The 16564-nt window shown below is 49.8% G+C and overlaps 4 protein-coding genes across 4 annotated transcripts; all 4 read left to right on the plus strand.

Moving 5' to 3' along the window:
- Positions 1-343: 343 nt before the first annotated feature.
- Positions 344-1551, plus strand: DEU56DRAFT_761251 (uncharacterized protein; the record flags this gene model as incomplete). Its single annotated transcript, XM_041350513.1, has 8 exons — positions 344-415; positions 463-600; positions 653-763; positions 820-921; positions 980-1048; positions 1103-1327; positions 1378-1450; positions 1490-1551. 8 exons carry the CDS (start codon positions 344-346, stop codon positions 1549-1551), a joined length of 852 nt encoding a protein of 283 aa, XP_041202136.1.
- A 3992-nt stretch (positions 1552-5543) lies between these two features.
- On the plus strand, positions 5544-5894 carry DEU56DRAFT_747820 (uncharacterized protein; the record flags this gene model as incomplete). The annotated part of the gene is made up of 1 exon (XM_041349298.1): positions 5544-5894. The coding sequence occupies one exon, from the start codon at positions 5544-5546 to the stop codon at positions 5892-5894; it is 351 nt and encodes a 116-aa protein (XP_041202137.1).
- A 6564-nt stretch (positions 5895-12458) lies between these two features.
- Positions 12459-15377, plus strand: DEU56DRAFT_144530 (uncharacterized protein). The gene is made up of 3 exons (XM_041344758.1): positions 12459-13125; positions 13714-13834; positions 14568-15377. The coding sequence occupies exons 1-3, from the start codon at positions 12538-12540 to the stop codon at positions 15314-15316; spliced, it is 1458 nt and encodes a 485-aa protein (XP_041202138.1). The 5' UTR covers positions 12459-12537; the 3' UTR covers positions 15317-15377.
- DEU56DRAFT_144555 (uncharacterized protein) lies at positions 15260-16279 on the plus strand. The gene has a single exon (XM_041344759.1). The coding sequence runs from the start codon at positions 15474-15476 to the stop codon at positions 16179-16181; it is 708 nt and encodes a 235-aa protein (XP_041202139.1). The 5' UTR covers positions 15260-15473; the 3' UTR covers positions 16182-16279.
- The last annotated feature ends 285 nt before the right edge of the window (positions 16280-16564 follow it).

The raw sequence follows: 16564 nt of genomic DNA on the forward strand, positions 1-16564 counted from the left end.
ACGCCCTGCGGCCTACAGACCTGAAGCTTGAAGACCTGAACCGTTGTTTTAAACGCTGAACATCAAGTCGAACCCTCATACTGCTGTTCTGTTCTGCAAGCTGTCAATTACTGCAGGGTCGCATTGTTAATAGAGGTACGTAGCTCCGAATCCTTTACATGACCATTGACCACTGGCATTAATCACACTTTACCTTTAACCCAAAGGTGTGAACATCGAAACGTGGATTGCTGGCACGCCACATCATAACTACAGGTATGCACCAGCCAGCCCACACACTTGGGACCTTGGTCAGAGATTTACGTGGGACCCATAGGTCATTCCATTGAATGATTAACGGATCATGGCCCAAGGCAATCCCAGTCGCAAGAAGCGTTTTTCTTTTTTCGGGAAAACTCGTTCAGAGGCTTCCGGGGTTCGCTTGTTTCCATTGCTTTGCCTTCGCATCTGATATATCTGCAGTCTGATCCTTCATCGCCCGGTCAATCCCGCGGAGGACATTTCGCCTCATTTAGCAGCAAGGCCAAAGATCTTGTCACTCGACGTGCCGGACAACCCAAACCCTCACAACAGAATTCTCCCTCGGCAGAGGCAACAGAGGTGTGTAAGGTCATTCGTAAATGAAAATATTCTTAAAACCTGTCAAATGCAGAACTCTGCGCAGCTCACGGCAACCAAAGAGGGAGCCAACGAGCTTCAGGACACGAGCGCTAACCATCCTAATGTATCGCTCAAAGACCCCCCTCCTGATGGGAATCGTAATGTGAGTGGGCGGTACTTGAGCGATGCTTTGTATTCACCCGATTCATCGCCATGCAGATGTCCACCTCAGAACAACGTGCTCAACTACATCCCAACAAACTTCCCGAGGCAGACAAGTCCATGAATGAAGGCCAGGCGGTCCACAGCGCCGAATTGAATGTGCGTATCATAAAATCATTATTTTCCCTGTTCGTAACACATAATACACTATCATCAGAACTCTGACACCAAGGTGACTAACATGCCTGACTCGGACAAGGTAACGACCCATTTTGTTGAACCAAATGTGCGTGCCATAAGTTCTTTAACCTGTCCATCACACCTAACATGCTATAACCAGGACTCCGCAATCCATGCAGATAGCAAGCCTGATTCAGAAGGGGTAGATGCGGCTCGCCTACTTGCTAGACAGGAGGTTGCCGGGCTAAAACCTATTTTTGGGCCTGTGCAAGCTGTGGCATCGAGTATCAACGATACAGGAGACCCGATTGCTGCAGTCGACTACGTCACTCCGTTACTTGGAACAGTTTCCAAGTTCAATGACATTGTTGCCAAGATTGCCGAGGTACGGAATTCTCACCTCGCAGCAATTGTGGCAGGAATCACGCAGCACAGATCCATCCGTACACGAAGGCAGCGTGGGGTGTCTTGTCGGTTGTGCCTAAGGTACCTATTTACGTGCACCAATGTTTTTGATGCATGCCTGACTAACATACTATTCTTGCAGACTATCATTTCTCAGACAACTCGCGACGAGTCTCTCCGGCAACTCCTCTCAAAAATGGATGAGGTATATATTTTTCTTGCAGAGACGGACCTGGAGAACATCAAGACAATGAAAACTCTCGTCACGAAGATATGTCAGCAGACGCTCGAGTGTTCCTATTTCATTCGCGATTACTCCAAGAGCAAGAATTTCTGTGAGTCGACAAGCAATATGGTCGTCAGGGAGCTCACACGAGCTGTTCTGGCAGGGGCTAGGCTCGGGAGAAACGTGGTATCGGAAACTGATGAGACAATAAAGAGATACAACACCGTTCTCGATGACCTCATGCAACAGTTTCGTGATAGGGCAGTTCGAGACACGGTGGTGGTCGTGCACCGAATGTTGGAAGGCATTCAGGAGCTGAGTAAGTGCTTCATGTGGCGGAACCTTGATGATATCTGACATCATTGTTTCAAGTCGAGGGCGCGGACCTGAGCGGGATGAAATGTGCAGAAGGAGCAGGATTGGACACGAGAAAGAAATGTTTGCTGGGAACACGAGAGGCAATCCTGGATGAGATCACGACTTGGATCAACAACACTGAGGATGACGCTCCTCGTGTATTCTGGCTGCATGGTAATGCTGGCACGGGCAAATCAGCTATCGCCCACACGATTGCAGATCGTTTTCGAGGGCTCGGACGCTTGGGGTCCTGCTATTGCTTTGACCGTACTCGAGTGGCCCAACAACGTCATGAAAAAGTTTTCACGACAATTGCACGAGGTCTCGCTGACCGCGACGAGCAAATGCGACACGCGCTAGCAGATGTTGTCCATCATGACAGTTCGCTTGCGAATACGCCAGACATCATGCAGCAGTGGAAAGAGTTGATCATGAAGCCTGCATCAAAGCTTTCGGAGGCGATGGTAGGACCTACCTTGATTGTCATTGAGGCATTGGATGAAAGTGGCGATGATGAAACACGCGAACATCTTCTTCGAATCCTGGCTGGCAAAGTCGACGAAGAAAGCTGCATAACCAAGCTCTCTCCCAATTTCCGCATTCTTCTCACATCACGACCTCTACCAGACATCTACAACGCGTTAGATGGAGTCAAGCATGTGCGACAAAAGTCCATGGATAGTATTCCATCTACGTCGACTGAGGGTGACATTCTGCACTATGTCACCAATGAACTCTCAGATGTGGACGGCTTGCATGGTGACAAACTCTTATCCTCCCTCGCACGTGAAGCTGGCGGTCTCTTTGAGTGGGCGCGTCTCGCCTGTACATATATCAAGCGAGATAACGACCCTGGGTCAACTGCACGTGAACGTTTTCAAGCCATCACAAGCCATCACCAACGTGATGAAGTCCCACTGCTTGACCAGATGTACAGACTCACGCTGAAATCAATCTTTCCGCAGAATCTGCCGCAGCGTAAGGCGCGTCTTGCTCGGTTCCGTTCCGTGATGGCGCAAGTGCTAGGAACACTGGAGCCACTCCCTCTCACTTCATTGCGCTCGTTGAGACACTATTTCCTCCAGGAGAACGACCCAGACATCGTTCCTGCGATTGTGAAACCCATGGCTGCTCTACTGAGCGGAATTGCTGATCCATCTGCTGTTGTCCGCCCCCTTCATGCGTCTTTTCCCGATTTTCTCACAGATAGAAAGCGGAGTGGCGAGTTCTTTGTCGACACATCTAGCGTCCACAAAGATCTTGCATTTGCCTCCCTTGGAGTCATGGAGCATGAACTACGATTCAACATATGCGGACTACCTAGTTCTTACCTCCCTAATTCCAATATCTCCGACCTGGATGAACGAGTCAAACAGCACATCTCCCCAGAGCTGTCCTATTCCTGTCGATTCTGGACCGATCATCTGCGTCAGGCAGCATTTCACTTGCGCCTCGCCTATGCGGTTCGAGCATTCTTTAACCACGAGCGTTTACTCTTCTGGTTTGAAGCGCTGAGTCTGCTCAAGATGATCAACACAACCGCTGGCTCGCTGTTATCTGTGATTGAGTGGGTCAAGGTTTGTCCAAGCGACCTTATTATCTACACAGTTGTTCTGATGTGAACCAGCCCTACTCAACAGAATGCAAAGATATCTCAGACGATGCTGCAGATGCCCAGAGATTCATTCGCATATTCGGCCTCCCCATTTCTTTCAGTACCCCCCATTTATACCTATCCGCGCTGCCATTTTCACCAAAGGAGTCCCGCATCTTCACGAAGTTCGCAAATGCATTTCCTTCAGTGTTGCGCATCGTTTCTGGCCACAATGTATCCTGGCCGGTGATTCAGCAGGTGATGCGCGCACGTTCCTTTGTTAAGTGTGCTGCGTTCTCTCCGGATGGCAAGCGCATCGTGTCGGGGTTATTGGGGGGTACTATCGAGGTATGGGATGCCGAGACTGGCGAGCGTCTTCCTCTTCCTCTCGTGGGGCATGGGAAGACTGTCAACTCTGTCGCATTCTCTCCAGATGGCAAGCGAATCGTGTCAGGGTCGGAGGATAAGACCATTCGGTTGTGGGATGCCGAGACTGGCGAGGCGCTACGGCCACCTCTTGAGGGACACGAAAAGAATGTCACCTCTGTTGCATTCTCGCCGAATGGCAAGCTCATCGTGTCTGGGTCCCATGACAATACCATTCGGTTGTGGGATGCCAAGACTGGCGAGCCTCTGCGACCACCTCTCAAGGGACACACAAGAGTTGTTACGTCCGTTGCGTTCTCGCCAGATAGCACACGCATCGTGTCGGGGTCATGGGACCGCACCATTCGGTTGTGGGATGGCGAGACTGGCGAGCTGTTCCAGTCACTCGAGGGACATGATGATACTGTCACGTCTGTTGCATTCTCGCTAGATGGCAAGCACATTGTGTCAGGTTCACACGACAAGACCATTCGGTTGTGGGATGCCGAAACTGGCAAACTGCTGCGCCCACCTCTCAAGGGACATGAGCAATGTGTCACCTCTGTTGCATTCTCTCCAAACAGCAAGCACATCATTTCGGGGTCCGAAGACTTTACCGTTCGGTTATGGGACACCGAGACTGGCAAGTTGGTGATCCCCCCTCTCGTGGGACATGAGAGTGATGTCACCTCTGTTGCATTCTCGCCGGACGGCAAGCGCATCCTGTCTGGATCAGAGGATTGTACCTCTTGCTTGTGGGAGTCCACGATTGGGGAGCCGCTGCAGCCACCACTCATGCAACATGATTTCATCCTCTCTGCTGCATTCTCCGAGTGGCTGGATGGCAAGCCCAGCTTGTTGGGGTCCCGCGACAACAACATTTGCTTTTGGGATGCTGAGACTGGCGAGCCACTCCGACCGTCTCTCAAGGGACCTAAGAATGATGTCGCCTCTGTTGCGTTTTCGCCTGATGGCAAGCGCATTGTATGGGGGTTATCCGACAACACCATTCTGTTGTGGGACTCCGAGACTGCTAAGCCACTCCGGCCGCCTCTCAAAGGACACAATAGTCCTGTCACCTCTGTTGCATTCTCGCCGGATGGCAACTGCATCGTGTCAGGGTCATACGAGGGTATCATTCGGTTATGGGATGCCAAGACTGGTGACCTGTTGAGCCCACCTCTTGTGGGACATACGAAGCAGGTCCGGTCCCTTGCATTCTCTCAAAATGGCAAGCACATTGTGTCGGGGTCAGAGGACTGTACCGTTCGAATATGGGACACCAAGACTGGCAAGTTGTTTATCCCCCCTCTCGTGGGACATGAGAAAGTGGTCCGATCCGTTGCATTCTCTCCGAATTGCAAGTACATCGTGTCAGGGTCAGACGATAAGACCATTCGGTTATGGGATGTCGAGACTGGTAAGCGTCTTCCGCTTCCTCTCATGGGACATGAGAAGGCTGTCAACTCTGTTGCATTCTCGCTGGATGGCAAGCGCATCGTCTCGGGGTCACACGACACCACCATTCGTTTGTGGGATGCCGAGACTGGTGAGCCGCTCAGGCCACCTCTCGAAGGACATGAAGGTCCTGTCATATCTGTTGCGTTCTCACCGGATGGTCAACATATCATGTCACTGTCATACGACAACACCATGCGGCTGTGGGATGTCGAGACTCCCGAAAACCCGCAGCCACACCTCATATGTTTCTCCCTGCATCCAGGACATCCTCTTGTCGATGCTACCGCTGCACTTCTCGACGAAATCACTGCTCCAACACAAGGCACATCGACACTCCCAGTGAGGATTCGGAAACATGACAGATGGGCTGTGATCGGACCGAAGGACAAGCTTTTGTTTTGGGTCCCTCCAACTTATAATCCCCGGTGGTGCCCTTTAGGGATGCGGTGGGTTATCCCAGCGCTCAACCATCCATTAGATCTCAGTCATATGGCTCACGGATTATCATGGGAGTCTTGTTATAGAACGCATCCACATGTTTGACAAACGAAAGAGTACAGATTTCGTTGTATAGTACATCACAGTGATTACAACCTTTGATGAGCACCTTTTACTTGTAGAAACGGAGGTTTATTGAGCATGCAAGTCTTCCATGTTGGTAATTGTTGACCTCGATAGAATGATGATGCATAGAGCTGTTATCGAGGCATAATTGGCGTGTTACTGCATTCAGGAAGATGACATACGGATCGAGGGTGTGTTGATGGTGCAATGGTCGTGTTGCTCGTACGATCGAGATGGATGAGTAGGCAATTTATACAACTAATAATATATTGGTCAGACACCATGATGACCACGGAATGGTCAGCCCATCTTCTTCTAAAGTCGCGTTGAACCACGTCAGAGGAATATCCATCAAAAACAGACGAGTGGATATGATAAAATTATGACACGATCTGCAGGGCTTATTGTTCAAATCCAACGTTCACGAATCCGGAGCCACAAGATGTGCGCAACCGGAAGGATCACGGATATTTAATAATAACCATTGATCATTCAGAGTCCCTTATCCTTGTACGGATAGGCAGCGCAAACCTTGCCTGAAGCCGTGGTGCCTTTGACAGGTCCTCGGCGTCATAAGCTCTATATCACCATGCGCTGTGAGAGCTAAAAGCTTCTCTTGGGCGAGAAAGAAATTTTCGAGAAAGCCGGGCCTTCGCCAACCACACATATGTCCTTTGAAAGGTCAAATGTGAACTTCTGAATGATAGACGAGAGGAGACGCCTACATCATCTTGACCACCTTCATACCAATTCCATACATGCAGCGACCAGCATCGATAACCCTCGGATTCCGAGTCTTGCGTGTGCGCGATGGAAACCTGACCTTGGGGAGCGACGCGGTCTCCGAGAACATCGACTAACAAATGAGGATCCGTGATAGCTGTCAGTGCTGAGAGCCGTTTTCTAAAATCTCTGATCACAGAGACTAACTCGGATCCATATGTCAAAGGGTGTTCCATTCCTGCGGATAGCGCGAGGAGATGTATTTGGTACTCAGACACGTGTCGGCCGCAGGTCTCACATAAGTCAACGGCCACCAAAAGCACTTACACCGCTGATCATCCTCGGAGTCGCCGGTAGAATACCATGGCCAAGCAAGGCCAAGCTATCGATGGGTTAAGTAGAAGGAATTGAGCTCCAGATTAAAACAAAGTCTTTTCCTCACATCGAGCTTGAACGTGTTCGAGGTATCTCTGTGTGTGCGCAAGCATTCTGATGTGGACGCAGTAGTAGGTGGCCGTGGACGAATGAACCTGTACCAATCTTTGGGCACCAAGTTCAATGGCGTATTTGTTCCCCATTTTTTGACTATCGCGACACTGTACCGTTCGGTGAGTCTATACCATAGCAGATCAGTGCATGTATTGAAAGAGGGGGTGATTCACCAATGCATAGCGTAAAATTTCATTGTATGAAACGAAATCAGGATATGGCAGCGCAGCTACGCTGCGATATTACAGAGTGGTTCTTCCAAAATGAGAAATCATGGATCCACGACACAAGAAAGGTTCTTGGTTGATCTCGAAGACACGAATTATGATGACACGGGAGAAGACGAAAAAAGTTGGAAAAAAGCCCCTTTTCCAATTGATTCCGGAGATTGCCGGGCCACAGCTTCGTCAAACTGTCAAGTTATCGCTTTGCCCAGCTCCCTACTCGTCTCTACATATTGACTTCAGCATCTCCCTAGTTGGCACACCACCGCACCGCCACTCCAGCCGCTCCCAATCCAAAGCCCCATGCACTATAGCTCAAGTCCGTGATCTGTGCAAAATCAGCATGCGGAGATTCTAGCACCCACATGAGTGGACGGGCCGAGCCCATATTATGTATAGTCCAGCCGTAACAAGCCTCGTACCGGCGGCCCCTGAATATAAGAAGAAGAAAAGAGACTAGAACGCGAACAACACAACACCGTTGAGCGGGCCCCGCGATAATTAGCGCCAGCGGTGCCGAAAAGGAACAGAGAAGACATAGAGAAAAATGCTAGACTTACTTGGGTCTGGAATCCTTCGAAACGGCCCGGCCCCGTGTGACTTGCACTACGATAGTGATATCAGATGATGAGAAATGAGAGATGAAAATGAGCACCCAGTATTGGCGCAGGAATATCCCAGCCTTGGTTGCTTGACTTTTCATGGCCGAGCCTCGACTTCGTTGATAGTCACAATCATGGCTAGAAGCTGCTCAGAATAGTTAATCAGCGTTCAATCCAGCGAAATACGAAACAACGCTGACTTTGTAACAATATAAGTATAAGTATCAGTAACTGGGGACTTCGTGATAATGCGTATATTCCAACCGTGCGCGTGACTTGAACCAAGCTTTGGCCTTAGCAAGTGCAGAGATGAATCTTAAAAATAAAAATAAAAAAGTCAAGAAGATACAACCAAAATGTGAACACACCAAGGTGCCCTGAGGCTTGAACTGCCTACGTCAATCGAGACTCGACAGCGGTGCCCAATCCCCATCCCATAGCAGATGATCATGGTCTGCGAAAGAATCAGCCGTGCATCGATGCTGGACCCTCCACAAACCAAGAGCATCGGAGGAGGGACATCTCGAGTCTTGACCTCAGCTACTTGAATCCGTGAATATTCAACGCATCGTCGTAGCAAACGCAAAACACCAAATACTCAGGATCCATGACGGTGCAAGTGTTCGTGTAGCAAATTCGATGATCGAAACCATTGAGACACCTGCTTCCAACACCGAATGTGCAACCAGAACAACCTGTTAGAAACGCCAGAAATGACGTGGTGGGCGGTTTTAAAGTGTCGTGACTTGAGCGCTTGAACACAATTAATGAGGCTCAGCGCTGGGCGTGCACGTGGGCTAACCATGATTCGAAGAAGGAAACCAAAACCATCGACGAGACTTTGGAAGCATCCGGCAAAGGGAAGGATGGAAGTTGCCGAGCCGAGGTTAAATCATGTGCACGTGAAATTTCAAATGAGAAAGAAAGTCGAAGAACTCTTCAGCGCTTCAGCGTCAAAACACGACCGGAAAACAAACAAATCGATGAAAGGAGAAAAGGATATGAGTCTTTAAATTTGGCCCAGCGCTGACCTACATACAATCCCAGGCCAGACTCTAAAATCGAGTGATTCTCCTACAGAGGCACAAGGTCAAGAAGGACTGCCTATCATAAGCAAGTACTTATCTTTCTCCCGAAACCAAGTAATGAAGTAAGTGCATATACTGACTCGTAACATTAAATATCGGGTAAATCGCGCCGTCCAAACCACACATCGACCTCTGCCCAATATTTATATCCCCTCGGAGCTGAATATATTGAATCAGGGAGGATGTCAACAGTGAACGTCTACACCAAGCTATAATTATACTGAAGCTCCTCGTCGTAAATTACTCCGTCTGCAGATAGGTAGAACCTCGGACTCTCAGCGCTAAGCCGCGGGTAAGAATTCCAGCGTGTGCATGGGGGGATGAGGATCTACATATACATGCCAAGCTCAAGTGACACGATGTGATATCGGATGGCTATGACTCTAAGATCAACTCCAAGAACAAGTATGGACGTCGCCTGGCTGGTACTGGCCTTTAGTTTCCGCTGCATGCACCTCGGAGTCAAAGCCGCGGGTATCCCGTCATCCCATCCAATACACATACATATCTTGCCGTACCGTATGCATATGCATGCGCGCCTCTAGTCCCCAGAGCTTCGATCATCACGTGCAAAAAAGGGAGGATCTGCCCGTATGAAGTTCAAACGATAGCTGCTATTAGTTACAGTAGCGGATCTTTCGAACTTGATACAAGCAGAGCAGATCACGCAGGCATGTGCATCTGCATGCGGTGCCACCTCCTGTATATAGCGATCGAGATTAATATTAGTGTTGGGATGTGGGGATCAGATGCAGAACGACGCGTTCCGAAGTCCGTTCCGACGGAAATCTTGTCGTGAGTGAGTGAGCCCTCTAGTAGCACTGTCTTTGGCGAGTGCAAATCCGAATCCATGGAAGACGCTGAAAGGGAGCGGCGGCGGTGCCACAATTTAAGCTGGGGGATCTGCGTTGCAGCTGTGATCATTATGAGATGCGTAGGGTGGGATGTCGAGAAGGAGAAGAAGGCGGGAGAACTCGTTCGGATTCTGTCGGGTGATATGGATTAATTCGATGCAAATTCAAATCAACTTGGTCCGTTCGAACTCTCAGTGTCGGCGCCAGCGCCAGCATCAGTACTGCAAAGGTTATGAGCGTGATAGACACCAATACTATTTTTGGGCGACTGCGCTTTCCAAGCTTGTGAGTTGTGCCTACGCCACCCGACGGATTGAGGACTAGGCTAGGCTAGAACAAGTACTGTTGATGAACGTGCATTGTCAGGTGACGGGTAAGACGTGACGGGCGAGGGAAGAAGATAACGAACGCGGGCGAGACAACAATTCGAAGCAGAATCAGGATGAGTATTGATAGCGTTGACTAATGTACTTACGTACGCACGCGAACGCGTCGTTCGCACAGATGTAACTCGGAGACGCGTTTGCCAGCGCTTTCGTGGATGCGACGATGTGGGGCAAAGCGTTCCAAAGATGTACGATGCGACACGGAGTGCGTGGGGCGCGGAAATGAAACGTAATGAAGTATCTCCCGGTGGGGCGTATCGGTCGGGCAGGATACAATACTGGTGTAAAGTGTTCCATAGCTAGAGGGGGGCAAAGTGAGGGATGTTAGGAAAGAAGCGTGGCGTGGTCCCAAGTGTGACGTGGTATGAGGGCATCGTGGCGGGGGTGCAGCCGAAGTGACGGACAAGCTACGTATCGTGGCGATGCGGCACCCGATTGTTGAATGTGAAAACCTGACGATCGAGGATCACGTGAGGTGGGAGATATGAATGAAAATGAAAGAGTTGAAGTGGGACATGTAAAAAGTTGAAATTTGAAAGAGAGTGTACATACTTATAAATTGAACTGAACTGATGCGCTCGCGGAGAAGCATGGGAGTATATAAAGGTGGGCGTACCAGGAGCGGGGATGAACGGGGAGCACGAGAATTGCTCCCTTGAAATAGTAGCGAGCGGTGTAAAAGAAGAGGTCGTGGAGGATCGTCGTAAGGCACGAGCACGATGAACCATGCGGTACTTTGAAAATTTAAAGCTGTCGCGTCAAAAGTGACCAATGGGTTGCAGGATAGAGCAAGTATCTCGGGAGAGATGGCACAGCACGGAGCGAGAGGACGTCACGGTAGGACTATGATACGTTATTTGAATTCGGCAAAGAGCGAGTGGACTTTTTGCGGTGCGAGACATATTGAAGAACATATGTTTTTTACACAGATTCTTGAGAGGATTGTGCACCGGGGGCTGTGAAACAGTGAAGACAGACGGTCACAGACCGACGCCGAGTTAAGGAAGGATGACCGGTTAGGGATGAATGACCGGAGCCGCGGAAACAAATTAGGATTATCAAGTTGTGATTGGACGGCGGTTAATTATCGAGTGCAGCTAGCTTTTACGGGAGTGGGATTAGTTAAATAAAGAGCAGCCATGTGTTTAGCATTCATTTTCTTGTCGACGTCGTCTTGTCCTCGTTCGAAGCATTCAAGCCATTGCATGCATTACATTAATGCGTGTGCCGCAACTCGTTCGCTGAACAATCCACAAAGACACGAATTATCATCAGTGACGCGACTCTGATTGAACCCGGTGATTCGCACACCCGGGGAACTTGGATAGAAGAGACGTACGCTAGGAGTCTGGAACCTATCTTCGAGGACGACTAAGGGAGGATTTGCTCTGGATCTTATTTTCAGTCCAAAGACAAAACATAATTGTTGAATCCGACATACGACTTTTCATCATCTTTCACGACTTTACCCTTCAAGACACGATACTGGACTCGATCTACATTTAATTCTATTAATCAAACGAGGATTCAGTCGGCATGTCAAACCGCCGAACCCCAGCTGACGTCGATCAAACTCATTCCGCAATCCAACCCTCCGGATGTAAGTCCCCCACTCCTCCACTACATTGAAACTAATTAACTTTTACGATAGCGAGCGAACAACTACAAGATAACCAGTCACGCACTCAAGGACATTCCCTTTCTTCTTCTTCTGCTTCTTTCCACCAATCCACAACCACACCAGCAACAACAGGTGACCAGCAGTGGTTTCCAAACTCTCAGATGATCGTCGCCAACTCTTCCTTCTATGACCCCGCTCAAGCCTCCGGCTTTCCTGCTCAGCAACCTCTCAACGTTTGGGACACCCAGTTTACACCTCCAGGAGGTGAATACTTTCCCCAACAACACCCGACCTTCCAGCAGCAGCCATACGATTTCGAAGCCGCAGGGACAACCCAGTATTCATTTGCTCAAGGTCAAGGTCAACAGCAACAGCAGCTGCAACAGCGCCCCATTATACCCGCACCACGGCGTTCGGCACGTGGTGGTTCCCGGTCTTCTGGATACTATAGGCAGGGAGGCGCGCAAAGCCAGGTAAGTCTTTGAATCACCCTCTCACGTGATTTACGCTTTCGAGGTGTCTGCCTCCTTTCTATCCTTTGGATTATTACTTACCTATTCCGTTTACGTCCGAATCCCCTTTATCTTCACTTTCTTCATTTCATATTTCTTTCGTCTTTCTCTTTCCTTCCTCTGATGAAGTACCCTTTCCAGCAACATCAATACTCACAGGTCCCTCAACTCCAAGTTCCTTCTGTTCCTCCCAATCCTCCACCAACCCAACCTCCTCAACCACAGCCAACAGGCCAAGCCCTCGCTGCACAACGTACTACCCAATTAATCGCACAAGGCCAGTTCTCACCAATAGAACCTGAGAAGCAATACCCAGCTCAGCAATCCCAACCCCACTTCTCGCCTCCACCAACCCAGTCCCAATTCCAAATTCAGCAACCTCAATTCCCGCCTACCCCACAGTTTTCCCAGGGTCAGACGAGCCAGGCGAGGCCACAGAGCCAGTTCACGCATGGCCAGACACAATCCCATCATCCTCATGTCCCGTCTCAATCGCACCCCCACGTTCCAACCCAATCTCATCCTCACGTCCCGTCGCAATCGCACCCTCATGTTTCGACCCAAACTCATGTCCAACCTCAGGTCCACGCCCCTCCGAATCCACCCCAACAGTCTCAACACTATCCAACGGGGCCGCCAGACCCGTATTACCTCCAGAACGATATGTATTATGCGATGAACACGCAAGGGAGTCGGAGTGTGCCTACTCTTGTGAGTGTTCTTTAACGTAAACATGGATGTATGCGCCTTCATATGGGTACTCCCCCTATTAATCGTGCCTCGCGTTCACATATGCGCCAGTGTATGGGTACTCTTCCTATACTTTGTGCATGTTTTTGGGGTTTGGACGGTATTCGTGAACCTTGCCTCATTCTCATTCTCATTCTCATTCTCATTCTCATTCTCATCTTTATTCTTTGATCGCGATGGGATACACTCTTTCCTTCTACTTCGGGTCTCATTCGCTTCCGTTTGTATTTCGGACACGCGGGCTCGTTTTTCAAATACTGGTTGGATGGCATGCATATATGCGCCAGTGTATGGGGGTACTGTTCCTAGACTTTGTACCCCGTTCTCTTCTGGTTTTTCGGGGTTGGACAGCGTACGTGGACGTGGATATTTCTGCGCCCATGTACCTTCCTCTACACTTCACACCTCATTCTCGTCTTTGATCTTGAATTGCGCTGACGGACAATCGTTTCATGCTATCCTCCCCTTGTTCTCCTCCGCGGAAACGTTCTCATCAATTTCCTCCCGATTTGCGATCATCGCTCGCTTCAATCACTGATTGATTGACAGCATTCAACTCACGCGCCCGCGCCTACGCCACACGCGCATTCAATGTCTCCACACTCGCCTTATGCGACGTTTGGGCCTCATACGCCACCTACGAATTCGCATACGCCTTCTAGTGATGGGGGTGAGTGTATTTTGTTTCAATCGTTGTTTTGATTTCGCTTGTTATGTTTCTTGATATTGAAATTGGGAAGGCGCACTCCCGATTTGATATTGGTGCGGTGCCGATGACTATTGATAGCTCTCTAGACGAAGCTCTGGGCACTTTGCTCAAGAGATCAACAGCTATATTGAGGAACGGGGAGCGTTTTCTCGATTTTGTTTTGGCGCTGGCTTAACTCAACGCCTGTTCTCGAACACGTGATGCATGTTTATTGGCTGCGTGCTGCTCAAGCTATTGATAGGCATATTGTGGACGGAGCTCTTGATCAATCGCTATCAAGAGATCGGCTCTATTTCATATAGAAGAACGGGGGGAGGCGTGATTGGTTTCGTTGCTGATGCGGGGTCAATGCTCAAGGTTTCGTTGTGCTATATTACATGATGAAACTTCGTAAGCCCCTTTTGGATGCAATGGGTTGTTGCCCCAGCACTCGCACTACCTTCTCGTTATCTGGATGACATGGGATGCAGGGCAGGTTATGGCGATCTACGCGTTATATATGCGCTAACGGCGCTAATCGATCACCTCACGGCCAAAACTAGCGCCCCGGCATAGCTGACCCATCGTACCCGAGCATCATCTTTGTACTTCCGTGTTGTCACATCTCTTTGCTACCATCTATCGCGGGGTTCCGTATCTTCTAGCGCACCATGCTGACGCTTATCTCTTCTTTTTCTACCTCCCACACAAACAGGCCCGTTGCTTGGACTCCCTCGCTCTCACGACTCTGTCTCCCCGGCCTCGTACGCAAGCCACCCTACGTCCTCCTCATTCGACGATTCGTCTTCGGGGCATCCGGCTTCATCTGCTAGCTCGGGTAACGTACATATGGCTTCTCAGGGTATGGGCCATGCTGCGACTTCGTCGATCTCGACTGTGACCCCAGGATCGCCGCCAACCGTAGCAGCGCCACAGCAACAACAACCACAACAGCGTGTGCAGATGCGCCCGCGCACGATCATGCCTACTACTGCAGCAACGACCACAATGTCTCAGGCAGGTCCTGCACGCCCTGCAATCGTACCGAAGCCGCCCGCTGCTCGGCCTGCAGCAACCCGAAGAGCCCGTGCTCCAAAGCGACCAAGGCCATCAACATCTCAAGGCGCGGGTGGGGGTGGTGACAGTGATGATGACAGCGATGATGACGACGTAGTAGAATGGGCTGGACCATCTATGCCTCCGCAAGGCGCGGCTACAGGGATGGGTCAACGCAAGTCAGTGACTTTGTACTTTTATCGAATCGGGAATAGTGTGCTGATCGGGCTGTGTTTTGTACGTTTTCTTCCTTTTCTGTTTCCTCGCCTGCTTCGTGGACGCGTCGTTCTGGGGTCGTGTTTCTGCAAATGGTTTGGTCCGATGGCGCTTGTGTGGTCACTAAACTCGTTTGTGTCGGCGCGACGTCACTGTTCTGATCTTGTGCACGCTCGATACTGCTGGCCCTGATGACGACTGCTCCTGGTTATGTCAATTGATGGCCCCGATACTAACTAACTCGATCGACATTGCATCCGAATGTATGTTTCTGGTGACTCTTTAACGGTGTTACTGCGGCCAAAACAACCGGACTAACCTTGGACGTGTATATGACCTTGATGCATGCATGACCTTGCATGCTGGATGGAACCTTGCTTGCCGCCTGCGCTGTGCTCTATCCTTATATCATGATCTTGGTTTTGGTCCTGGTTTCTTTTTTTCTTTATCACACACAATTTCCGCTGACATCGCGCCATCTGGAACGTTGGCTTCATTTGCTTGCATTCTACATGAATGTTCGCGCCTGTCAATTGTGCTTGCTCCTTCCGTTTACTCAAATCTTTCGTTTGTGATGGCACTGTCATTCTTTTTTTTTCATTCCGGTCTGCAATGCGCGCTGGTCGGATGTGCTTTAACTTGTGCCATTCTACGTTTGATCGTTCTTCCCCTTTTTTGTTGCTTTTTTCATTGGTGTTCCTACTCCTTGTTCCTCGGTGCGGATGGCTATGGTAAATCTTCCTCTTTTCAACTTTTTTGGCTGCTCTTTATCTCCACTTGTTCTGCTTGCGCAACGTATGTCTTGGCCCTTCGATTTCTGATCGCTGCGGATCCCCTACTGCTAAACCTTCCAAACAACCTTGTTCAATTGACACACACAACCCGAACCGGCTATCTGGCGATGTTCCTGTGCCGACTTCCCGACACCGGCTACCTTTTCTGTCTTGCCGCTCCGGCTACATTTGTTACCGACGCTAAACTCTTGACGCCGACTCGACGTCACCGCGCCTTCTTACATTGCCGACTCGACATCCTGGCTGGTCTTAACTTGCTCTAATTCCGTGGCCCGCTTCTTGATTTCGTCATTCTGCCGGTTTGACAACCTCTTGTCGTGTGACCCGGCTATATGCACGTTCTACACGCTTTTGTCGTCATGCTTTTCGCCTATCCGTACGGTGTCTGGACTTGTTCTTCTGGGGTGATTTCCTCGTGAAAATACACGCGCCGACAATGATGACGCCTTTTCTTGCCTAATGGACTTATTCCTATCCGGCACTGGTCTCTGGCGTGTCTTGCCCCACACGTTCCATATTTTCGGCTCGGCGATACTTCCGCGCCAACTATTACTACGTATCTTCTACCTCTTCCATCGTTTTCTGATTCTGCACTCTCACGAATGCCGCTGCAGAACTGGAGCGTGTACACATTGCAAACGTCTGA

Source organism: Suillus clintonianus (assembly GCF_016758775.1).
Source record: "Suillus clintonianus strain FC179 chromosome Unknown DEU56scaffold_147, whole genome shotgun sequence".
NCBI lineage: Eukaryota > Fungi > Basidiomycota > Agaricomycetes > Boletales > Suillaceae > Suillus > Suillus clintonianus.